Below are 27,675 nucleotides of genomic sequence, written 5' to 3'. Positions count from 1 at the left end.
AGCGGCGCTCAAACTGTTTGCAGTTATGGCTGCTATTAGACAATAAATACATTTTTATTTGGGAAAAACAAAAAGTATTTTACATGCCTGTCATTTTAAATTTTTTGTGTAGCAAATTTTAAATATTTTTTTTTGTATGAAAATGGGTATTTATGAATAAATTAAGACTATTTCGCAGGAATTTCGATTCTGCTTAGATTTTCTGTCTAGAATAATAAGATCAAGTAAGAGATTTGCAATAAAACAACTTAGTAAATTTTGGATATATTTATTTAAAATCCATGTTTGTAGAATTGTAAACTTACATAAGGTTCATTTAAAAAAATATAAACATCGCTACAAAAGTACAGTACTGCGAAATATTGCTAAAACACAAGTGACAAAAGGGATCGTTAAAATTAATTAATTCGCAATCTTACAACAAATAAACTGCAAATAAAAATCACTACTAAATAGCGATGAAACATATAAATAATATATATAATATATATTTAAAAATGAATTTCAATAAAAAGTAAAATGTAAGGAATATACAATAAATGTCAAAGAAACATATTCTATCTACAATATACAGGTAACAAACATCTATCTATTTACATTTTAATTCAGACTAGTTCATGATTGAAAACGAAATTCATGAAGAGATTTTTACATTATACGCTATAATATACCGCGAAGGGTACAGTGATTTAATATTTAAGTAAATTTTAACAGCCGTTTTAAAACAATGCCAATGTAAATAAATTTCGCATTTCAAATGCCGTAAAAACATGTAAACAATTACAATATTTTTATACATATATACATGAATTAATTTTATAGATGTTACACATGAAATAAAGAGTTAGTGCAGGTAGAAACAGCCGTTTTTAATATTCATTACATTCATTGTAATAGCATCGACTATTTCTAATTAAACGTTGGTGTTTTCTATAAAATTTACAACAATTGTTCTAAGGGAACGACAAAAATCCATTGACCAGGGAAGAATTGGGCGAAATTTAAAATTTCACAATTCACCTACACTACACACGTATATATACATGCGAGATACCGCATAAAGCTCTCTTAAAATTATAAAGTCTCAACATAATAATTAACCTATCTAATTATCTATATCTGGTATATACAATTATTGCTATTAAAAGAGCGCTCATAACGCTCTTTATAGTCAAACTTCATTGACATTTCTACAAAATAAATACAAATAATATTAAAGAAATTAATCAAGCGATTGATGGGAATTTAAAATTATATCAGAATTATATTAAGTTTCTACATACAAGAAAGTCAATAAAGGCAATCTACAGAACAGTGAATAAGTAAGTACTTCATAAAGCAACTAAATCTAAAGTAATTGGCGACGTCGATACGCCTTCAATAATAATTAAGGGGAATGATACAGTAAATGTACGTCAAACTAAAATAATATTTTACTAAGGAAAAGTTTTATAACATCGCATCGGCATGTTGTTTTGTCAAATAAAGAATAAAACCTTTTATTTATTTCTTCGTTTTCATCAAAACGGTTGGAATAAAATATAACATATTGTATGATTTATGTAACAATAATATATCCAGATAGTATAATATAATAGTGACAAGGCGTAATAGAGGTCATTCCAAAAGTTCAATAACAATTATAAAGAAAAATACATTAACGGTTTAGATTTGAGTGTCAGTCTTATCCCTAAATCTATAAATGCGATATTTATCTAGGAAAACGTTCTTACGTCTCGGTATATCTATTTGAAAAATTTGATAAATTTTATATAGTCAAAAAATCATATAAGAATCTAAAGAAAATGGCAGATTTGAGCGTTCAATCTTTCCCGTTATCGATCACACTACGGTATCAGTTCGTAGCGGTTCGAGCAGAATTTGTTGAATATTTTTCTAGTGGTTACGGCGTTCTTGTTCAGGAGTTTTATTTTCAGCTGATTCAGTTTCGGTATCAGTTGCGTAAGCGGGCGGCAGCGCGGCGTGCGCTCGCGCCCGCGCCGCGTCCTGGGACAGCGCGGGCGCGCCGGGCCGAGCTCAGGGACGGTGCGGGTGCGCCGAGCTCAGCGACGAGCTGCTCACCCCCGAGTCGCTGCTCTTCTCCGACACGCACGTCTCGCCGCCCGCCACGAACTTCACCACGTTCAACTTGTGGTCGGACTCGCACGTGTCGTCTCTCGCCCCTCCCGGCAAGCCGCCAGTTCGAACGACCGCTTTCTCCCCGACCGTGCCTGGGTATCTTTCGATCCTATCGCACTCGGCGTCGTCAGGTTGCCTGCGGCGAATAGATCGCTTCGCTTGGGGCGCCGGTTCGGGCGGTCTATGTGAAGGTTCTTCTGTCCGGTGGACGAGGGGAGAGGTGCGCACGCGCACTCCGCCGACTCCGACGCCGGCTTCGTAACAGCCAGAGTCCCGTGGGAACTGACGTCGACCGAAAGGTGATTCTCCACCCTCAGAGCTGGATCCACCTCCTTCTACCTCGCCATCACCTTCGCCACCTGGGAGTTATGATAATGTAACGCATAAATTCATAAGGTGTTGTCGTTTTCATTAGTCACTTATAAAATGGTTAGTAGGTATATAATTGTTTTCTAAGATCCCGTATTAGTAAGTAGTTAGTAGTTTTTCTGAATTTAATATCTTTGGCTATAATATTCACGATAAAAGAGATTAAAAATACTAATTACATTCAAGCTGGTGCAGCAGTTGTACAGCAGCGAGAATACGCGTTCGATGGTCAGGTGTCATTATTCCCAAGTAGTCCAAGTCAGAAGGTTCAATCTCCTTAAAAAGTTCTATATCTTCATAACCATTCCGCGCAAACGCTATAGCGTATTCGGGCAAGTCAATCCTTCTCAAAAGTTCCTCGACGGTTCTCGGTCGAGTTTCCCACAACCTCTCCCGACTCTTGCACCATTTTAACGTCCTCGACCTAGAGGCGTCTCTCTCAGAAAGGACTTCGACGTTGGCAAACTTAAAGTTCCCAACTTTATTATTGAGTACGCCCCGCCAGATACCGGATGCGTTCATGTTGATCACCTCAATGATGTCCCCTTTCTGTTGGCAAATAACACATTTAAGTTAGATTTTGCTTTAAAGTTTAAAGCTTTATCTATGCAACAATACTCACTTTATATCTTAAAGCATCTTTTTCGTATAAATTAGGGATGTAATCGACGAGTGCTCTGGCGCGACACAGCATCTGAGGTACCAGTAAACTTCGCCCGGCTGGACTTAATTCTATGTTTTCTTCTGCCGAGAGAGATGAATGATTACTACCAGCGCGAACCAATGCCTGCGTGCCTGTACATAAATATTTTATACATATGTGCCTACACTACAATTTTGAGAAAACATAATAAAAACAATAGTTATCATCAAAAATATTAGTGGAAAGGTTGAAAATGTCAGTCGGTAAAAATATATACATTTTATACGTGTCGATTGGGGCATTTGGATCATAGAAAAGAAAGACAACACTTATTTACAAACATTTATATTAACACAGACAAATAGTTTATCAATAAATCCACTCACTACTGCCTGATCCGCTGGGTAGACTTTCAAAAGAGCTATTAGAACACGGAAACGCTTGATCGGCACTCGTCCGCCTTTCGGAGCCTTCGGGACCCCTTTCTTGTCGTAATCTTGATATTTTTCTTTGTACATCTTGTCTAAGCCCTCTAACTTTTCCGACTAAGTTTGAAACTCCTTCACAATCATCAGCCGACTAAAATTATACACAGAAATATTATTTGGGAAATTTTGAAATTAAATGCGAAATGAATGGATACATTTATTTATTAGTCGTTTTCATAAAGTTTTGATTTCAATTCAATTACCTTATGCACCGTTGCAATATGTTGCGAGTCAGTCTCGCTCTCTTGATCTTCGTAATCTGATGAGGCAGGCGATAACGGATCTATTCCTATTCGATAGCCTGACATTTGCCTGTAACCTCTCCTGGAATCCCGCTCGGATCGACTTGATTCTATCGATATGCCCGATAGTCGCGATCCTATAGACTGTATGTCGGAGGCGGCGTAATCCCCGCTCTCCCTATCTCTCGATGTTCGCAGGGGTATCACAGTGGTTGGGTAGGGTCCACTCTGTGGAATTATTAATCCTCTTCGTGGAGCCCTCGCTAAGCTTATATCGCCGGCGCTTCTCAATGATATCACACCTTCGCCTCTTGGTTCGTTTCGGAGATTAAGCGTAAAACATACTCGGCCATTTTGAAACGTAGCGGCCGGGGCCCCACCGCTCATGAGGAAGTCTTCGGGGTCACTTTCATAGGGAGGTTCGTCGTACCAGTGTCCCCGGCCAGATAGTCCTCTTGCTTCGTCATCGTACATGTATGTGTCGTCTGCAAACGAGTCTCCAATTAGATCTGAGTGATATAACCCTTAATAATGCAAATAAAAATGTCCGTGCTAGCATAATTGCAAAAAAATTTACCGTTTAATGCCCTCCCACAAAGTTGCGGTTTCACTGACAACACTGCAGGTAAGCTGTGTACGAACATCGGAAAGCCGTGCGTGGTTGATGCAAAATATCTTTAAAAACATGCATTTAGCATTTCGACGCAAAAAAACAAAATATTGTAACTCATGATTGTGAGTGATTTCATTAAACAGTCGATTACAATAAATAATCCTCTTGAAATTGCTTCCAATAACTTTTATCGAATCAAAACTCGACTTATTTGAATGTATGATTGATGAAGTATGCACATCGAAAGCATTCCGGATGATTGCGATACCGAACGATAAATCAATGACAATATCAAAATAAGCATTCCGTCAAGATGACCAATAAATTAAGTGTCAAAACATCGTGCAAGCAACATGCTTCAAATTTATGATCTCATATGTAATTTCCATCTAGAAGCTTCGATATTTTGACCTTAACGAGTGAGTACACATCGACATAAAGCAAATTAAATTCTGATTAAGTAATATCGATTCAAAATAAATAAAATAAAAGCTCAACTCAATTTTGAATTTAGAATGCATGAAAACATCTAGCTTGCAATAAGTATGTTACACAACTAAACATCAAAAATGGCCAAAATTTGAAGCAACTAGAAAACATTCAGTAGACATAAATTTGTATAATTCCATCCAATTTTTGTTGACCTGACGAACATAAACCCATTCAGAATATTGAATAACATTGCGGCAGTATTGAACTGAAATATTCCCTTTTATCCAAATCTAATATGGTTAAAATAATATCATTCTCAATATGTATCAGTACTGTTCGTGTTTGATGTAAAAATATTTCCCTCCCCCTTAATTCTATTTGAATGTCAAAAAAAATATTCCAATTGATTCATAATATATTTCAGATCAATACAATAAATTGTTAAATGCTGCAAATACCTCCAAACGGCCCTCGCACCCCGTCTCTTCCCATATTGATAAGGCCGTGACGAATGTCTCTTAGAATCTGTGGAATAATTAGAAGCAGTTAATAACTACGAACAGAAATAATTAGCCTGTCAATGACAAATAATTTATTACATCAGCTTATCAGTATTCGAAATGAATAAATTAATTTTAGAAAACATCGTAGGCTACAACGTATGCAAATTATTTTCAGAAACGAATCATTAAGAAATAATAAAAATAAACCAGTATGGATATGAGCGTGGGTGTAAAGGCATCCCGCTAACGAGGTGCAATACAAGTAAAAACATAAATAAAAAGATTTTCACAAAACGTTTCGCTACATCGTGAACAGGACAATAAATATTCAAAGGCTGTAAAACGACCAATTCCACGTAAGTAGAAAAGTATTGAAGACATTAACTTAATTTATGCGTTTTTTGTTCGTGAGCGAACGACTTTATACTATTGAATGCGGTCTGTGTAAAATTTCTCATTAAAGTAATAAGAAGAAATTGTTATTTTCATTCTAAATTATGTTTTTGTTTGTACTCACAAGTATATAGAATCATTAATTTTATAAATAGAAATACGAAGGATAATAAGATTATAAAACTGATGCATGTACTTCTTATATATTGCTCAAATATATAGCGTGTAAATATGCTTAGTAAAGGGATTCAAAAGTTTTGTATTGAAGCGGTATAAGTTTTAACAGGCTTCGTCGAGATTAGGGCGCGATTAGTGAGAGTCCCTGCTCATATGTCTTTATTCGGTTATCCATTACTAAATCTCAAACGTAACTTTGTAAGCTGGGAAGAGTATATTTTGATTTGAAAACCATATACAATCGTTATTTTATTCAAATTATGTTTTAATTGTTTTCCGGAACATATTATATTCATCAAGTGGGTAATATTCTTTGAATTCATTTTTCAACATTCAATTTCTACGTAAAGCCATAAATTTATTTGAATTTTAATAAAGAAAACTTGTTTACATGTAATTTTCAGTTGACTATTATATTTCAGAAAATAAATATATTTTGTATAAAATACAAAGAAAATTGAGAAATAAATTTAAAATAAAGTTTTAACGAATTACCTCCTCTTGCTCTCTTGCCAGTTTGTCTTTTTTCTTCATAGCTTCTTGAACTTTTAACTGCAACAAGCACAATATTTCTTTTATTTTAACGTTTATGAAAAAATAAACCTCGTACAATTTTGATAAGCGGTATAAAATGTTTAACAATATAAAATAGTAATGTAAAATAAAAACAAATTAAATAAGGCATTTCATGTTTTTCTCGTTGAGCAAATAATTTATAAATAAAATTGAATACAGTCCTACAACGCAAAGCATTGTTTCCGAACAAAAAATTGCGAAATAAATATATATAAGTATTTTATGCAAAATTCATTTGCGTTTACATGCTGGATTGATCTATTCTTTTCACGAAGACGAGTGAGGCAAAAAATATTTATTTATGTTATTGTGGGGACCACGACAAGTGAAAAGAATATTATTAAATGTATGTACATACACATGCACTCACAATTTCACAATTTCTAAAAGCATTTGGAATGGATTAAGGATTAGGGGCAAAGGAGATTACAGTTTAAATATAAACAAATTATTTCACATACTTCATGGCAATGGTCGACGAGAGAATGAAACTAGAGCAATACAATCAGAATGCGGTTTAACATGTAAAGAACGATCCATTTTATAACAGTCTCGACGACAATCATACTCACTCGCCTTCTGCGTCATATACTTTTATATTTCATGCATCCCAAACTACAGTGCAATACGTGCTGTGCAATTCACAACCTTATATTACTTATAGATACGAAAATTATGAACATTTGACATAAATATTAGATAAGCCAAAATCATATATGAGAGCCACCTCCTATTCTTTGAGCATTCCAAATGTAGAAAACCAAAATGTAGACGATGGAAAAATTTTGAATTTTGAATTCCTGTTATGACTCTGTTGGCAAAATGTTTTTCGAAAATGTTTCACTTTTAAAACAGTGTACATCTATGGTAATAGTGATCTGCTTTTTATTTTAGCATACATTTATATGCATCGCAGTGACTATGTGCTTTGCCACCCAGAGTATAACAGAAAGTTTTCCTGCTGAAATTTTGAATATTACTGTGTATTGTGTTTGCTTTATTTTTTAAATTAATAAATAAAGTACCCAAATAGTTTTCTTGACATTTAGGTAATTTTTCGATACAAATTGAACTCTCATTACTAACAGACAAAAAAATTTAAACAAAAGCAGATAAATGAATTGACATTTACACATACTTTTCAAATCTTTTAAAACACAAACACAGTAATTTGTAAATACATCCGAGCAGGAAAACCTTGGCTCACCCTATGTATAGTTTCTTCAAAGGTGTTTGGTTGGGCGGCAGTCATTTGAAAGAAGCGGAGGCGATCATAGTCTCTAGGGTCAACCATGGACCTTAGAGCCGTGTCTGGCCCAGGTCCGAGACCCAGGCCACTTTGTAGCACGCTGTCCGGAGTATCGACCTGGAGGAAATTACTTATTAAAATTACTTCACGGCTCCTAAACTATGATGATGCATCCTTGAACAAAATAAATAATCAGATAATGATAGTTTTTTTGGTAGAAATTCCCATTTATATATAGATGATTAATTAGAACTATTTTAAGAGTTATCGCTCGTGAAAAATATAACGAATTTTTCATAACAACGAAAAATATTTTTATATTAGATAACAACCATAACATGCGAGTATGGCAAAATATATTTTTAGAGCTGGTATTAAAACGTCAACATAGGCGATATTTTAGAAAAACGATCGAACTTTAAAGTTAAACAAAATTTTGAACATTTATCAACATCGCCGTTTCGACATCGACATTTTTCGGTAAAATATCCGAAAATATCAAAAACTCTTTTAAAGTTTAGATTTTCGAGTCATGATAAAGTTATTAATTGTTCAGAAATTTAAAGTTTTGTTCTTTTCATTATTTTACAAATAAATTGAAGTATTTACTGATTTTATAATTAAGAAACTTTTATTTCTTACGCTGCTAGGTTAAACAAAATATAAGGATAGTAACTACATTTCAAGAAGTGTTATATACCATATTTTAGCTCCAAAAACTTAGATTTTTTAAGAAGTAAATGACGTCACAGGGATCAGCTAGTCATGAATACTTCACGTTTTTCGCTCCCGGTATGTTGTAGAAAGATTACGCTAAAGGAGCGGCCATTGTCGGACTTTCGTATTATTCCCTTATCAAGTGCGAAGTTAATGGGCTAGCTTTGTGCGGGCTATGATTAATTGATTTGTCCCAACAAAATCTCATTGTAATGCAAATATCCTTAGCTTTTTGCAAAGCGAGTGATTAATAGTGGAACCGATCTTTTGGCTATACTGTGCACTGCTTTAAAACTTTTACAAGCGTGAATTAACTACAACAAAACTTTAGCCAATAATGCGTTTGTGTATATAAATTGAATATTATATTATTTGAGAATTTGTAATGTTGTTTAATATTGTCTTGTAAGAAAGCATATCAGCATACTATATTAGATAAGAAGTTAATTATACTGTTTGTATATTATAACTATGTAGATATAACTAATCATCATTGACAGGAAACCTTACACAATTTCGTATACAAATTGATTTTTGTGGAATTTGTTTTCTATCAGATTTTTTATTACCTAATATTAGTTATATTAATTGGATGTTACGATTAATTTGCTACAACATGAGCATATGGTTGTGGTTATTTATATGTGCGATTTACTCTTATTTTCATAATGTTTATTGAACCAAGTTACGAATGTTAAATTTCTGAACTATGTGTCCTATATACAATGAACAACCCCGTAGACTAGCCAACTGAATAGCAGATAGTGTGAACACAAATACAACTGAATTCTCTATATAATTTTCACAGTCCGATAGGATGGAAGTTACAATACGGCCGAAGAATTGCCGTTTTTTATTGTATTTCTTCGTTGAATATATAATACTAGAGGTTCGCTTCGCCCGTGGCACATATTTCGCAATAAAAAGGAGCCTATGTTCTTTCTCAGGGTTTAAAGATTGTCTGTGCCAAATTTCATCAAAATCGGTCCAGTAGTTTATGAGCCTATTCATTACAATCAAACAAATAAAGTTTTCCTCTTTATAACATTAGTGTAGATATGTATTTTTACGGAATTTTGCAGTTGAATTTATAAGTGAGCTATATGTACATAGTTGCACGTATGTACTTTTTCCTTCATTTTCTATTCATTATAAACTTTTTAGGTCCCTTAATTCGAGTTCAAAGGCAAACATACATAAACTATATTTACTCAGCTGTGTTTAAATTAATACAAAGTTTAATATAAATGCAAAACAGACGGATATACTTCTACGTACAAAGAAAGTAATCTGTGTCATAACGTTGCTATGAAAATATTACCACAGTAAATGTGATAAATGCGTCCCGAGGTAAACTTTTGTAGTTGCAAAACTTTAATATCGCCTTCATTTTGTCGTTCCAGATTTCCTTTGTTACCTTTGTTGAATGATAACCGCGTTTCTTATTACGATGTTATACAATTAAATGTGTGCAAATTAAAATGTTAGCTGAAAGTTACGAGAAAACAGTATCACTCACTGTTTTTAAGTTTATTTTTTCTTTACGCAATGAACTGTTGTTTAGGGCATTTGTTATGTTTACATTGAAACAATTGCCAAGGTTATCTATGCTTGGTTTACAATTTAAGCCTAATTGATAGAATAATTATTAAAAAAATACTTCTATGTTGCGAATAATTGTTATAAAGTAGGTATCATAATACAGCTGTTATAGTTTACGTGAGTTTTTTTGTACGCTACCTATATGCTAGTTTTGTAAAAGTTTATAAATCCTGAATTAAGATAATAATATATCTCATAAACGATAAGATGTTAAACGAATACAAGACACCAGTCACTGGACGGGCCATTTTGCTTATTGATTTCTCATTACCAGCTTTTTCGACCGAGGCTTTCATTTTCATTAATTTACTATTATTGCGGCAATCAATTCTGAAGAACATTCTATTCAAATAACACAAAAACATGTTTACATAAAGGAGGTTTGTTACTAATTTATGGTAATCTAACATTTAAAAAACTAATTTAAATTGTAAACAATATTTCTATGCATAAAATTGTTCCATGAAATATCAATGTTATTGGAGAATCAAAAAAGCATATTTTAATTGTTGGATCAAACGCACAATTTGTTTCGTGATCGGACAAATGAACGTTATACAGGGTGGCCCGTTTATAGTGGTCCAAAAATTTTTTTCAGCTTGAGAGCATCATGAGTAATCATTTAAAACAAACTTTAGTTCAGCGAAAACTTATGGTTTAGAAATTATGATTTTTTTTTTAAATAATCCGGAGTTTCAATATTTTTGACACAAAACCACTCTGTTATGAAAACTACTGGACCGAATTGAATGAAATTTGGTATAGGTATAGCGCAATAACCTACCTATCGCGCTATAGGCTCATCTTGTGCAAATAATTAGACTGCATTTTTTTATTTTAACTTTTTCTGTAGTTTTTTGAATTTCTCGGCAAAATATTGATTTTTCGAAAAAATCCTGTGAAAAAAAAATGTACCACCAAGGTTTTGCTGGTACTGCTAAAAACTACCTTAACATATGGTTATTCTTTACACAAAAAATCATAGTTGTCCTTCGATTGTAACATCTTCAAAAACAACATCATGTACATTAACACATGAAAATCGAAAAATTACGAAATTTACCATAATTTTAATTTAAACCTATTGGTTCGTAATTCTTCAAAGATAACATTATTTGAACTCCAAATGATCTTGTTACTCGTTTTCAAAGCCCATTCATCAGTGATATTTATGTGAATCATTACACAGTATTCAAAACAGGGTCATAAAAAAGCAGGTAAAGCGGGTCGGTATTCGTCGACAGAGAACGTTAATTATGTCGTGCGTTTGTTAAAAAGAGACAGACGCTACAATATTGTTGTACGTACGATCTTCAGTTGTCGTTTGTCGCTTGCGCTCACTGCAGCTATTCTAGAGTTTGGTGTATTTTAACGTTTTGGCTTCGTTTATTGACTCGTATAATCGCTCATCTGACTACTTGGCTTTCGTGAACTGGACTTACTGATTGTGCTCGTGATTTGGAGGTTTTGTTGACAATGGATGGAAATCGTAGACATGCAACCTACTCACCGCGTGAATATGCGATGATGCATTATTTTTATGGTGTCGCACAAGGCGTTGCGCGAGAAGCGGCCAGGCTTTATCGGCAATTTGCTGAAGGCCAGCCAGGCCCAGCTGTGCAGCGCTTTCCTGACCATCGCGTTTTCGTGAGGCTGCATAATTCTTTCCTAGAAGGAGTTATCCCTGGCTTTCGTCGTCGTGAACCTGGACGCGTAAACAGAGATGATGAAGATGTTATCCTGGAGGAATTGCGTCGTGATCCAAATGTAAGCCAAAGAAAACTTGCAAGGCGTACGGGTATACCCAGGATTAGAATTCATAGGACTATTCGAGCTAACCAACTTCATCCTTACCATTATCAAAAAGTTCAACTTTTGAAACCCGAAGATTATCCTAGAAGAATGGCATTCTGTAGAGAAATGTTGAGGAGAGATCGGGAGGACCCAAATTTTTTTGATAACGTTTTGTGGACCGATGAAAGTCGATTTGAGCGAATTGGATTATTTAATACGCATAACACGCATTATTATGCAGTGACTAATCCCAACTTAGTGAGAGAGTCAAATTTCCAGGAACGCTATAGCGTTAATTTGTGGAGTGGAATTGTCAACAGAGAGTTTGTGGGCCCATTTGAGTTACCGTCAAGGTTGAATGCTGACATTTATTTAAATTTTATTCAAAATGAATTGCCCGGTCTGTTGAGACATCTGCCAGAAAATTTAAGGGAGCGCATGTGGCTACAACACGACAGAGCTACCTGCCACTTTGCTCTACGGGTAAGAAACCAATTAAACGTTACCTATCCGGAGAGGTGGATCGGTCGCGGTGGCACCATCCACTGGCCAGCCCGTTCACCCGACTTGAACCCCATTGATTTTTTCATTTGGGGATACTTTAAGGAGATTGTGTACGCACGGGAGAGCACATCGGAGCAAGAATTAAGAAGGAAAATTCAAGTGGCTATAACAGCCATTAAAGAAAGCCGGCAGCCATTTAATAGGCTGCGAAGGAATTTCTTACGCAGATGCAGATTGTGTTTAGCGAAAGGCGGACGGCATTTTGAAAATCATTTGTAAAAAATAAACAGTATGTTAATTAATATTTATGTTGTTTTATTAATTTTCCAAACCTTTTATTAAGATTTAAACATAAAAACTAAATAACAAAAAAAAACTCAATAAATTGACATTAGAATAAAGTTAAGTTATCTTGGCTGGCAGGTTAAAATTTTATTTCATTCATTTTAAGTTTTATAGCAATGCAATGGCAATAAATGGTTCTTTAATCGAAAATTGGCCGTTCCAAATGATTAAAATTAAATTATGGTAAATTTCGTAATTTTTCGATTTTCATGTGTTAATGTACATGATGTTGATTTTGAAGATGTTACAATCGAAGGACAACTATGATTTTTTGTGTAATGAATAACCATATGTTAAGGTAGTTTTTAGCAGTACCAGCAAAACCTTGGTGGTACATTTTTTTTTCACAGGATTTTTTCGAAAAATCAATATTTTGCCGAGAAATTCAAAAAACTACAGAAAAAGTTAAAATAAAAAAATGCAGTCTAATTATTTACACAAGATGAGCCTATAGCGCGATAGGTAGGTTATTGCGCTATACCTATACCAAATTTCATTCAATTCGGTCCAGTAGTTTTCATAACAGAGTGGTTTTGTGTCAAAAATATTGAAACTCCGGATCATTTAAAAAAAAAATCATAATTTCTAAACCATAAGTTTTCGCTGAACTAAAGTTTGTTTTAAATGATTACTCATGATGCTCTCAAGCTGAAAAAAATTTTTGGACCACTATAAACGGGCCACCCTGTATTTTTTCCTGGTTGTTTCTATTTTTTCCGGAAATAGAAATAATATTGGTGAGTTATATATCAGCTAGAATTAAAAATAAATCTTTAAATCTAATACGTTTTTATTATTGTATTCAACACAATTACTAGTTCGTCCATATTAATCACTTGTATGTTCAGTGGCACTTTACATATTTCAAGTCCCACTGAATACTCAGGTAATTATTTATTATTGAAGAATGCAACGTAAACAAAAAGACGAAGACAAAAATGTGTGTAGTTACTTACTATACATTGATTATGCTTTAGGAGTAACAAATGGGTATCTTATCCCTATAATCGGTTACAAATTCATAAACTGGTCATATCTATTGAGTGATCTCCTACAACAAAACGGGTGTAACAGCGGACAATAGTGTTATCGTTACAAGACCTTAGTTACGAGGCGCATAATGTCGGGAGCCACGCAGCCAATATAAAGTTTTATTACCTATATCGTGGATCTACAGCCATAATGCTTGAACAGTATCCCGCAAGACGTTAGCTACAGGGCAAGGTGCCAATGCGAAAATTTAACTTCAACATCAAGTAGTACTATAAAACTTTTCCGTATAATAGGCACATTGTATATGTCAATAAAACCGATTGCCAAGACCATTTAGGGATATCGTCTTTTATGTTTTTGGGTCTTACTTTATATTCTCGTGTAGTCGTATGTGAGGGTAGCTATTCAGGTATAGTACGTAACTATTTTAAACTATATAAACGGAGCAGAGTCGATTAAATAATACGACAACAATACCTTGAAAATTTCTGACAGATTGTCTGAGTTTGTAAAACCTATGAGCTTAAAGCTTTACCTAATATCAAAGTTAAAGCTCTTAAATTATTACCTTGGAGAAACTTTGGATAAATCATCGTAATCTAATACAAGAGTATTTCATAAAGAGTGACATCTATTTAAAGTCAATTGTGCTAAATTATATCGTTGGTTTATTTTTGTGATAAGCATTAAACGTTATTATCAAGACACCCACGCCCCCACGCGAGTAGAGTCTGGGTGATAAATAAGCAAGATTTATCGTAGTAAAGGTGTACTATCTATCTAATATATAAAAATCAATGCCACTTTTCGTTGTAATTCCATAACTCGAGAACGGCTGAACCGATTTCGATAATTCTTTTTTTATTATATTCCTTGAAGTACGAGGATGGTTCTTATGTAGAGAAAACGTTAATATGTACCACGGGCGAAGCCGGGGCGGACCGCTAGTTACATATAATTATATCGACTGTGTACATATAAATATGCGTTATGATTACATACTCAATATTTTACACTTTCAAACATCCACACAATAAATTACATTAAAAACAAAATAAATTACAAGTATTGCCTCAAACAAGCCGCAATGCACACACACATATGGACGTTATATACTTTGATAAATAGCGAAATATATAGGTCTACAATTTGTTCGGCGTTCTGTGTTTTTTCCGCATTAACTAGATAACACCAATTGGATACCCATAAAGTATTCCTAATCCCCTAATCACAGCTGGACAAGTCCCGCCAATGGCCGAAAAAAGCAACTCCTGACAGAGCTAATCCTAAGTGCAACTCGGCCGATAAGGATTACACTCCCGCCCTAATGGCCTTATCCCTTCTCCCAACAAACGACCATAACTCAGACGCCGTCTTGGCTCAGCCGACTTAACTTTGGCAGCCGTCATTTCTCACTCGCACGCGGCGACGTACCCCAATGGTAGATTAATAAATATAGGTGGCTGGAAAAATGTAGCACTTAATTCGAGCGAGATGAGTTGCGTATACGTTGAGTTCTTCATATTTATGGCCTTTCTTTGTGTAGCATGATACATTCCTTTACTTGGGTTTATGGGACTTGTTTGGATGAGTTCTGTTCTTGTTTCGGCTTATGAATTTTCAGTTATTTATACATTAATTTTTTTTTTTTTTTTTTTTTTTTTTTAAATGAAATAAATTTATTTGTCCATTTTATGTTTTACAATTTAAGTACGACAGTGGATCCCAAACTAAGTGAAATACTTGTGTCTTGGGACCCTGAGTTGCGCTTCTTGCGTTATATACATATGTTATGGACAGTAGAGAGTTAACAAGTAGGTAAATAATCTAATGTAATGGAAGTTAATACAATTAATAAAAAAAAAATAAAAGAAAAACACAAAGTACATTATTTTGCGGTTTGCAGCACGCGTGTTCGTGATAGAGTGTGTGTGTGTGTTTGCGTGTGTGTGTGAGTGTGTGTGTGTGTGTGAGTATGTGTCATTGTTTGTGAGTGAAGGCATGTGTGTCAGCTCAGTGGTCCTTTAAGTAATTGTTCGGTTTCTTCAAAAGATAGTGTTTGTAACCATTTCTTTATGACTTTCTTGCATGTGTAGTTCGATAGTAGTGTTATGTTACAATGTTTGTTGACACTATTGTATATCCGAGGAAATAAAAATTTTGGACATCGTTTAGCTAAGAGGGAGGATGCACGAGGACATGGCAGTGAGAATGTGCGCCTTGAGGTGAGTTTTTTAAAGTCCTTTCTTATTTTTAAGGTTCTGTGAGTAGTTAACACAGCCTTGAGAACGAAGAGCTGCCTGACCCTTAGGACTGCGAACTCGCTATACAGGTCAGCTGTTGGGAAGCGGAAGGGTTTTCTCAGCATCACCTTTATGACGGCTCTTTGCGCTCTCTCCACAGTGATGAAGTTAGTTATTCCGGCGCCCCCCCAAACAGATATGCCATATTGCAGAATAGATTGACAGAGCGCGTGAAATACGGAGGTGAGAATTGGGAGAGGAGTACAATCTCGCAGTTTTTTCATTACATAAATGAGTTTTCTTGTTCGCGAAGACAATGTTTCTATGTGGGATTTGAAAAATAAGTTTTCGTCCAGTGTGATTCCGAGATATCTTATTGTTTTTACACGTTCCACTGTAGTACAGTTTTGGTCGCAGTTGGTTAATTCAGGATTATTGCACGTATGAAATTTAACTTGGAGATTTTGATTAGGTTTCGATGCCTGTGTTTTGGAAAAAGCAATTAATTTAGTTTTTTTTATATTTAAAGTTAAGAGATTTCTATCAAGAGCTTTAGCTAAAGTTTGGAGTCCAGATTCTGCGAGTTTGTACACCTCATCCCATCCGGTAGAATGGAATATAATGGCTGTGTCGTCTGCGTAGGATATTATTTGAGCACTATTTAGGGGTAAGTTTACTATTTCGTTTATGTACAGGGTAAATAAGGTGGGACCGAGTATGCTGCCCTGCGGTACGCCAAATTTAATTGGTAAGACCTCACTCGCTATCCCGTCTATTTTTACGTATTGTTTGCGGTCAGTCAAGTAGCTGGAGAACCAGTCAAGCGCAAGGCCCCTTATTCCGACTGATTCTAACTTTTTTATGAGCAGACTCGGCGAGATGGTATCGAACGCTTTGGCTAGGTCGATGAATACTGCCAAAGCTTGTTCGCCATTTTGTATATGCGAGGCCACTGAGTTAGTTAGCAGTATGGCAGCGTCTTCCGTCGATTTACCCTTTCTGAATCCGAATTGCCTGTCACTAATAAGATTTTGTTTGTCTAGGTAGTTAAGTAGTCTTCTGTTAACTATCTTCTCAAGAACTTTCGATAAGATGTTTAGTAGCGCGATGGGTCTGAAGTTTTCAGGGATGTCGACTGGCCCACCTTTATGGATGGGGGTTACGGCTGCAATTTTCCAGCAATCAGGGAATGAGCCTGTACTTAAACTCAGGTTAAATATGTAGGAAAGAGGTTTAGCGATAAAAGGCCTTATTTTTTTCAATAAGCGTGCCGTAATGCCGTCAGGTCCAGGCGAGCTATCGGTTTTAATCTGTGAGAGATATTTGTCGACTTCGGATTCATCAGTAGGGAGGAAGAAAAAAGAGTTTATCGACGGGGTGGCCAGTGAGTGATTGTTTGTGAGTGTTTGTTCTGTTGCAGAGAGCCTGTTTAAGATTGTATTAGAGAGATTTTTGCCAACTGTCGTAAAATAGTGGTTGAGTGAATTTAGTGTGTTGTTCTGTGTGTCATGAGCTAGTTTTATCGGGTCATTTTTGTGTGCGGAAGGATGTATGATAGATTTAAGTGTATTCCAGAGTTTTTTTGGGTTATGCTTGGTGTCCTCTATTTGCTTGCTATAGTATTCGGTCTTTAGTGTGAATAGAAGCTTGTTGCAAACATTTCTGTATTTCTTGTAAGTGAGACGCCTATTTTCATCGTAGGGATGTTTTTTGGTGAGACTGTGCAGTTTATCTCTACGTTTTATACATTTGATAAGATTCGGAGTTATCCAGGGTTTTATGTTAAGCTTTTTACGACTTATGTGTACTTTTTTGAGTGTTTATTAATGAAATACTTAAAATACCATTTGTGCATAAACTACGTTATTTTTGCTTTCGTAAAAACAATTTTTTATTCATTTATGTTGTTGTTTAACAAAACACGTAAAATACCCAAATACTACAACAGAAGAAGTACACATCTATTTAGTCGCATGTCAGACTTAAAAGAACATTTTTCAACAATAAACGTTCCCAATTAGAAGCATGTACAAACGCGATGTCGCGAGCGAGTTCACTAGCACGCTTATCTGACGTGTGCTATCTAGTGGCATTCAAACTCACGGCCAGACGACTCTTACTACAACCATAGCATAAGTATCTTTATGTTACAACGGTGTAACCGAATCTTAGCGAGACATTTTTCATACGTTCCCTTTTACCCTATGCACTATTGTCCCCAGCGACGCCGGTCCTTCTTTGACAGACACTCATAGCAATTAGTATGACGCCACTGACGCGTCGCTAAGTACGAGTGACGTGACCAATATTTCGAGATTTCGAGAGATAGATAGGCTATGTTATGTTAGAGTTTATTCCAATTTGTATGCATATGTTGGGAGCTTGATAAGACGTTTTTATCTGGCAGTATAATCGAATTGGCACTTTTATTTCCTTGAAAGAAATTTCCTCTTCAATGATATTGCAAACTCGACTTTATGTTTGAGTATAAAAAAATTGAATGTAAGAGACATTTAAAATTAAATTTTATCGCATCACAAAAAAAAAAATATTTGTAAAAATTCAGTTTGAATAGTTTATTACAACTTAAAAAAATATAAGCTTACTTGATGACTGATGACACTATTGATTTCTTAACGAAAGTATGATTTTCCTAATGATTAATATTAAAATTCTACTCCGAATATGATTGATAATACTCTTCCCAACATACCTCATTCCTATCCTACGGATTGCGATACGAATATTCTTAACTTTTCTTTTTAACCTTATGTTGTTTACCATCATATTTTATCAGAAAAGTACATAATTATGCATTTCAAACTTATATATAAAATATTGTCATTCAAAGTTTTAGGTACTTCATAATATATTTTTGATAAATGTTTAATGGTTGAACCTCATGAAATCTGTGACCATAATATATATTATATCAAATGATAAATAAAATTAAATATAGAATCGCTGAAAATAAAATTTTGATATATTTAAAGAAAATGTGAAAAAAAAAAACCACACGTTAGTGCCACCACATATTTATATAATACAAAGGTAAATGTGTAATTTTATGTTTATTAAATGTATAACAATATGAATATTATATTTTTATTATTAATATAGATCCTCATATTATACATAGTACATACACGTTATTAAAATAATCAACTATGTATCTATTATTTAAGCTCTGTCTTTGGAGCCCTTTGAGTTAGAATCATGCTCATTTGTACCACGTGTTTTCGTCGAGATAATAAAATATGCAATATTCTAATGTTGTCATACTTCTGGGCTAATTTAATTAAAAACATGTGTCACAAAATTAGAACATGCTCAGTTGTGCAACGCTATTCCATCTAATTTTGCACACACTCATTCGAGTAATTTTAGAATGCTTCTTACCGTATTTACCTTTAAATTTTACATTTAAAATATCATTAGTTTATAGCTTATATTATAAATTAGTTAATTACTTCGCATATATTTCATTTAATTTGATATAAGTACTAACCCTCTGAGGTGGTAATGTTTGACGAGGACTATGCGTGTGTTTTGGAGAGCACGAACCATGTTTTTCCTTCCTGTGTGACTTTAAGCCACGGAGCAGTCTTGAGAATGTCGTCACCTTCTTTTTCGCGGTCCCAAGGCAGTTATCTAAAGAAAAAATATAGTGTGTACTTTTATTTGTTTACTTATAACTTGAACAAAATTTTAAAAGTATATAGAAAAAAGAAGTAATATACACAGTCTTCTCTGTCATAATACATATTATAAAGAAAGAAGAGTTATTTGTATACAAGTTTATATTATTTGTACTTTGAAATATAGAACGAAAATAATTTAAAGCCCAGATTATTAAACTTATTCATTGTTGTTTTCTTGACGTTGACGTTTCAAAAGCTTTCCATAGTCTAGAAGATTAAACGGCTTTGAATATTTTAGCCTACTTCTCGAATATAAAATCTAAAGTATTTAAAATCAAAACTATTAAGTACTAGCGGTCCGCCCCGGCTTCGCTCGTGGTACATATTCACGTTTTCTCTACATAAGAACCATCCTCGTACTTCAAGGAATATAATAAAAAAAGAATTAAAGAAATCGGTTCAGCTGTTCTAAAGTTATGCGCTTACCAACACATTTTTATATTATAGAAGATAGACGTAAAAAAAAACATAACATTATGTATGAATTTTTATTTTGATAAAAATATAAGTTCATCTCAAGTTCTGTTTCAAATGTCTTAAGAATTGTACAAAAACGTGAAGATATTATAAAAATATTGAAATACTTACCGCTGGGAGGGAATTCATAAAAGTATGCAGATCGCGGACTCAGACAACTGCAACAAAAAGTTAACTTGTTCAAACTATTGTCTACGCTTTTATAAAATTAAAAAGCTAAGGAGATTTTAATACTTTAGTAACTTTGTAGCCTGGGCATTAAACCGTAGTTAAGGAAATCGTTTAAACGCAGTTTTATGCTAATTATTTAACGCTATTCTTGACAAGTCTACAATCGTTGTACCAGCCATTTTGAGCATATAGATTCAGATAAGATTATTATAGTTCAGTGATCATTAACAATTTTAGTTTAAACTTGTTACGATAAATTGTCATAAAAATCATTAAAATTACATCAATTTCATATAGTGTAAAATGTAAGCTACCTTTAGCGTTTATATTCAGAAAAAGACCACAATGAACGTTGTTAATCGATGCTAAAACAATTCTATACACACGTTACAGTCACATAGGTATGTGGTTTACCAACGCAGAACGAGTTTTCCTATATCGTTTATTTAAAACCCCTATTAAATTTGGCTGAAATCGATTCACATAGTATTAAACGGCTTATAAAAATTTACTACGTCATATTAACTGTGTATTTACTAGATATAGTATAGAAAAAAAATGAGTAAAATTATAGTCTGTTATAAAAAATTCTGTACTAAAAAAAATATGCAATATTCGTTTTCACATCATAACACAAAATACCTACATTATTTTTCCTTTTTATGGTAAAGATTTTATATCACAAGTATAAATTTTCCCATCATAACAAATAATTGTAAATAAGTTCTTAAAAATATATTGCTTGTTATCTACAAAACATCTACTCGACTCGAGTAGAATTAATCTAAGCTAAAAAAAAATTGAAAGTTAAAATATCCTTATCCAAATAGAGACAAATCCAATAAACCAGAATCATTAAACCATCCAGCTTTCATAGGCTAAAAGATAATAAACAGGGCTTTCTTTTATTAAGCTAGTACGTACTAATTGAACTTGTTATAGATTAGCCAAGTACCTATCCAAACCAAATTATCCCAATAATATTAATATGAGCTTGTGGCTCATGACATTTGAACTTTCAGACATCAAACAATATTTGCCTGAACCGAAATAAAGAATATATTCAGTCTATTTATAGCAACCGCGAAATATGAGTTTCACATAAAAAATAAAAACTCATTCGTAATTAAATAATGACGCCTGCTGGCTATGAAAAAATGCAGCTCCAAAAATTAAATTTCGGTATATTGAGTTATTAACAATATCCCACTAATGACGTTTGTGGGTAGAATGAGTGCCGGTAATGAGTGCGTAAATTTGTAAAGCGGGGTTATTAAATTTCGCGGGAGTTTATAATAATATGATATGTGTATGGGGACGTAATTATTACGCACCTGTCGTACTTACTACGACGGGCTGTTTTACAAAGAAGGCCCTATTAAAATTTTCACGCCTTTTAAGAGTATACAATATACCAGCTTAAAATATGCCTATTCATGATGATAAATATTTAATTAAAGCCATGTTCAGACGATAAAGAAAAGCCGTATTTAATAAAAGCAATCAATAGATAAAACTATCAGGGAACGTAAATCCACTGAACGAAAAAGATAAGCATTATGAAAAATCCCACCCAGTTACAGTTTACCTTGGGCACGCAATAAACCTATATATAGCTTGTGGTATTAAAGTATTAAACAATGTATTCGGATCAAACTATATTCCACAATGGGCCATAAATCAACACAAGTCGTATCGGAGCATGCAACGATGCAATGAATATTGATTTTGGGACCAATTTAGTTGGACGAATATAAATTAACGGGAGAAATCATGCGTATTGCGTATGCTTTGGAGGTGAAAGACATTGAAGAGTTCTAGCCTTAATTTATTTCTGTACCTATGAGATTTTAAAACACAAAAAAATTTCAATAAATTTATAGAAAGGCAAGCGAAGAAGGAAAGCGAGGAAGGTTCTTAATCATCCCAAACAATTATTTACAGCTGCTGTGTTGTAAATGATGAGGCATTCACGTATTTTTTTTTACTTGGAATCGCTATTTCGAAGATAAAAATAAACTTTATAAGCCAATTACTTATTTCTTTGTTTGATTCCTATTATAGGGGTCAATCTATCCCTAAATTTAACATTTGCAAATATAAAAATAGGTCTACCTGCTTCTTTGAATTCAAAAAATAGTTGCCTATACATTATTAATTTGCATTTTCCATTTACTAAGCAAACCTTACTAGGTAAAGCTGTTTAGGCATGGTCAGCCTAAAAAATAGTCTAAGTAATCTATAGACTAAATAAATATCAAATTTATACCCGAAGAATACAAAATTTGAAAACGAAAATATAAGCGTATTTGTGAATAAGCAAAATAACAAAAATAAGACGGAGACAACGGCAATAATATTAAAATCGCTTAGTGAGATACGTTCAGATTTGCGAGTCAGACTTAAGAAAACTTTCTGTTTGAGTAGCTCTTGGTATTCTTGAGATTAAACGTAATTTCAAATCCAGAGACTAGATTTGTCTTCTTAAATATCAAACTTTTATGATAAAGTTGTTCAACGTTTGTCAAGTGATATGAAAACATTTGTGGTTTCTTTGTTAGAAAATAAGGTTCACAGTGAGTAAAATTTTAAGAGCGTAATAATTGTTAGGGATAGGTACATTTGATAATAAATAAAAAGCTGTTTTCAATATCTAGACACGCGGCAGCGTGTCAAGCCGAGTTCAAGCGAAGAGAACTGGCGAGCAGCAGCCGTGTGTATATTTACACGAACCATTTCGAGCCACTTTTCACCCCCTTTTATCTCGAAAACTATTTGAGTAAAATAAACCAAATTTGGTACATATCAAGAGGACCTCAAGATAAACAAGAACCTTAAATTTCATAAATACAGATTAAACAGTTGCGTAGATATTAATATCCAAAAATCGCAATTTTTAAGACTGACTGACTTATAGACATATACAAAACCTAACCCACTAGTTAGTTAGTTAGGCTAGTTTTTAGAACCTCACAAAATATAAACAGTACGTAAAACTAGCCTCATCAAATTATGGGGTTCAATAGGTCATTAGTTGTTTGCTTTGTGAAAATAATTATATTATTCAAATTAAAAAAGTTATATTTTGGAATAAACAAAATTTCTGGACTGTCTGCAGAACTTGGCACACATTTAGATCTCATTTCTTTTTTTGGCAAATTAAGTCAACGTAAGAACTCGGCTCCAAATTTAACGACCGCTTCTAAGTAACAGTGATGATGAGAAAATAAAAATTTACTACTCAAGATAATAAAAAGCTGTAACATACATAAACTGTATATTGTCTGGTATTAAAATGTAGGGTAAAGCAACATAAAACGAGATTGAGAATCATGTCTATGGAATAATAGCTACTATAATAGCTATAATATAATATTATGGGGCTATGTTACAGCTACCGCACACACTGGGTGGCATGCTATGGGTGTTATGATCGAACTATTCTTGGCTATAAGATATGCCTGATGTAAGGTGTATCAGTATCACGAATCTATACTTTCTTGTTAAAGATTAAAACTGAAGAATTCGTTTTTATCATAGCGCTATTTTCAGGAACTCCTGGACCGATTTCAGAAAAGAAAAGAGAAATTCTTTCACTGTTGGATGTGTAAATACGAGAGCACTAAGTATAATTGTGATCATAAAAGTGGATTCACCATAATTCCAATGAGTCATACGTTTAAACTACAGGGTCCGATATCACAAACAAATTGAAATACTTGTCTATTTCACGATAATTCCCGCCAAATTTATTTTAATATAATGTAGTAGAAGATTTAATAATTTAAATCATTTCTATACAGCGAAGAATAAATCCTACTAGATTGATAAGGTACAAAGCGACTGCATGCAATCTTCAAGTGTATTAAGATGTGAGACGAGGTGGTAATACGCGTGTGTTATTATCTAGAATATAATATGAGATTCAATTGAGACTAATCTTAAGCTGAGTCGGAGACTGCATAAATTATAAGAAAATATTAGTACTTTAGTTAATACGTGACTTTATTAATGTGTATAGCTCTCGTTATACATGCAAGTGTAGTGAATGATGGAGGTGTTGTTTCTACAGTGAAAGGGGTGGATGATCGATCAGTCTACTAGACTCGGCGGCTGTTAGGCTACAAAATTAAAAATGTAAATGCAGTTATTGTTGAATACCTAATAAAGACTGAAGAGTACTATTAAATATAGGAAATATATTCATATCCTCATTTCCGTCAAACAACGAAAAAATAATAAGATCGAATAATTAAATTAAACGAGACTGAATAAAAAGGTGTCTTTATAGGTATGTCTTTAAAAATATTTGCCATTTTTGAGAGACCTTAAACTATTTATAAAAATATTAAAGGACGAGTATTTAACAAATGACTCTCATAACAATCAGAACCCGCAAACTATCAACACCATTGTACATTACCGCGGCGTCATTTCAAACATTCGCAATTATTTTAGTGTTTAAATAACAGAATTTACAGCGACATTTTTGAATTCATCAGTCGATTGTTGGCCTGAAGCGTTAACCACTTTTAACGGTTGGGTCGGTTAATTGCTTTTAAAACAACCGACTATAACCGGTCCCAATTTAAACCTCCATCGCTAAACACAACAGATAACATGAACGGAACGAAGCATTGCGCATTTATGCAGGCACTTAAATAAATCCACTGAACTAAAGGCGGTTTCACACTTACTCATAAATTTGTTACAAACATTAATATTAAAGAACTAAGATCATGCTCAGGGAACTAATTTTCATGTTCGGGATATTCCTAATAACAATGTTTCATTTGGAAAATGATCAATTTTCTTTTGGAAAAAACAATGATTTCCATGGAATTTTCTTCAGTCAACCTTTTTGATATTTTAATAAAGGATAACCCTTTCAGAATTGGAAATACTTTTGAACGCTTATCAGATATATATTTGGATCGGAGTCGCTCAGAAAAAGGATCAACCCGGAAAAGTTACGCGGACGCTTTCCTATAATTGCATTATAAAATAATAATTGAATGCACGGCCTTAGTTCATGTTAATAGTTAATATTAAACATACCGTTAATTACAAGAATAGGTATTATTTCGTCTCGAGACATGCTCATTTACAATAACAGATTATATAATCCCGACACTTATTCAGCCACCTATTCTTTCCAGACTATTCTTAGCATAAAGGGACATAACAGTTACCAGTATGTTCGTCACTTTACATACCGTGAATCTAAGGTCCCGTATCTTCGCTGGCTGTAATCACACAGCTTGTTAGTGTATTCCCTCCACGACTAGTGTTAATTGACTAACTGAGATACGTCGAACTTAATATTTGCGTCTACAACTTGTATGGCTCGATCTAAATGACTGATTTAACTAATAGAGGAAACTTGCAGTAAAATAGTTTGCGGCGAAAGCATTTTAATTCAAACGTATGACAATCTTGTATATGTGATTATCACTATACGTATATATCTGTCAACTGTGTTATCACCTTCAATTAAATGAACCAAGTACAGGATGTGGTTTCCCACTTTTGAAGGCATTTCAGCAAATCATTTTATAATATAGCCTAGAACTATATTAGAAGTCGAGCATGTTTTAGCACGGGCCACATTCGCAGGACGATGTTAACACTACGGAAAGATAAGATTTAATGTGATATATTTAAAACATATCATCATGTTTGAAATGATGAGCGAAAATATACCTACTCATATCAATTGAGTCTTTTTTCTTTCCATATCTGGACGAATCCTGATTTCCTTTAAATATGACAAAGCACTTAATGAACAAACAACAAGTTGTAAATAATATATTTATTGGTATCATTGGAGAAGAAATGAGCCAATACAGTTAGTAAGGGAAGCAAGCGCCCACCGAAACCACCCACCACAATTAATTGCGGATGTGTCACATGGGATGTGGATTTGAATGGGATAGTAAAATAAAACGACTTCAAATGGATTGTCTCTTCTTGGTAATTCATCTTTATATACAGAAGCTTATACTTTCCACTTTGTTTTTCTTGGTAAATTAAACATTTAAAACGAATTTGTGTTTATTTTGTTGATGTTTTATCTATTTCATACTTGAAAATAGTAATAAATACACAAGACAATCGTATTAACTGTATCTAGACATCTAAATTTACAAGGACATTTCGATTGCCTAATCATACTTCATCATCACTACATAGTATAAAACAAAGTCACTTTCTCTGTCCCTATGTATGCTTATATCTTTAAAACTACGGAACGGATTTTGATGCGGTTTTTTTTTAATGCATAAGGTGATTCAATAGGAAGGTTTTAGTGTATAATTTATTAGGTTTTAGACAAAGCGGGCGAAGCCGCGGGCGGTAAGCTAGTAAAGATTAAAATAAACACCACTAGAAAGTATATAACAAGTAGGTGAAGTAGTGTTGTCTTGTGTACACAGCTTTAGTACAAAAGAGCATAGCACAGTATGATTATAAAATCGGTTATGCAATATAAACACACTACCGATATTTGTCATGTTCTCAAGATATTTTATGGCAAGCGTATAAGAATGAAGTGTCATACACTATATCAGATATTCGATGAAAATATTATTAAGATGAAGTACCCTCAGAGACTTTATATTAGGTACGCGGTATACCAGTTTACACCCACTCAAAATTTATAGCATCAGTTAAGGTTGTTGTATGATTTTTAATTATAACTCTGCATAATGTAGAAACAAAAATTGTGTTGTCACAACCTTTTTTACTTCTAATTTATGTCTGAAACAGCTACAATCGTTTTATATTCTAATTTATCAATACAATTTGTTTATAAATGCGTGGTTTCTACCTACACATTATTTCATATTGTAACCAAACATGAAATTTAATATCGTTAATATAATTCATTATTTGAAGTTATGCTAATACGATTATTGGAATAAGTTACCAATTAACAGATTTTGATTCAAATTATTACAATGTTGATATGCTAATATAGAAGATACAAATAGTAATATCAATTAGTTTAATTAGTACATCATAACAAACTGAAATTTACATAAATTATACGATATTTTATACAAATTAGACCAATGCTTGTAAAACGTATGACAATAGTATATTGCACGAGGTAATATGGTTATATTCGTAAATGACTAGTGAGGCTTATTTTGAATTGTAATTTATACACTCTTTTCTAAATTCTTATTTATATGTTTCATGAAATTTGGCACTACTAAAATCCGTGTAATCCGAAAACAGTAGAGATTAACAGGTACCTACATACAGATTTATGTACCCACTATAAGAACTACAGTTTGACA

General features: G+C 33.6%; 1 protein-coding gene across 6 annotated transcripts in view; it reads right to left on the bottom strand.

Moving 5' to 3' along the window:
* Positions 1–252: 252 nt before the first annotated feature.
* The window catches only part of LOC123693058, a 96,762-nt gene continuing 69,339 nt past the window's right edge, over positions 253–27,675 (bottom strand). For 2 of the 6 annotated variants that reach the window (XM_045637989.1, XM_045637990.1), the window contains exons 4-13: positions 20,312–20,358; positions 19,531–19,673; positions 7,783–7,941; positions 6,495–6,551; positions 5,385–5,451; positions 3,843–4,366; positions 3,538–3,730; positions 3,131–3,303; positions 2,688–3,057; positions 253–2,498 (exon numbers count right to left, since the gene is read on the bottom strand). In XM_045637989.1, coding sequence (XP_045493945.1) covers positions 2,038–2,498; positions 2,688–3,057; positions 3,131–3,303; positions 3,538–3,730; positions 3,843–4,366; positions 5,385–5,451; positions 6,495–6,551; positions 7,783–7,941; positions 19,531–19,673; positions 20,312–20,358 — 2,194 coding nt within the window. In that variant the 3' untranslated portion in view covers positions 253–2,037. The remainder of the gene's footprint in view (positions 2,499–2,687; positions 3,058–3,130; positions 3,304–3,537; positions 3,731–3,842; positions 4,367–5,384; positions 5,452–6,494; positions 6,552–7,782; positions 7,942–19,530; positions 19,674–20,311; positions 20,359–27,675) is intronic. The other 4 variants (XM_045637991.1, XM_045637992.1, XM_045637994.1 and 1 more) reach the window with 4 other exon arrangements.

This window comes from Colias croceus, chromosome 7, assembly GCF_905220415.1.
Source record: "Colias croceus chromosome 7, ilColCroc2.1".
NCBI classification, from domain to species: domain Eukaryota; kingdom Metazoa; phylum Arthropoda; class Insecta; order Lepidoptera; family Pieridae; genus Colias; species Colias croceus.
Note: the sequence above shows the minus strand (reverse complement) of the source record. Positions and strands in the feature narration are given on the sequence as shown.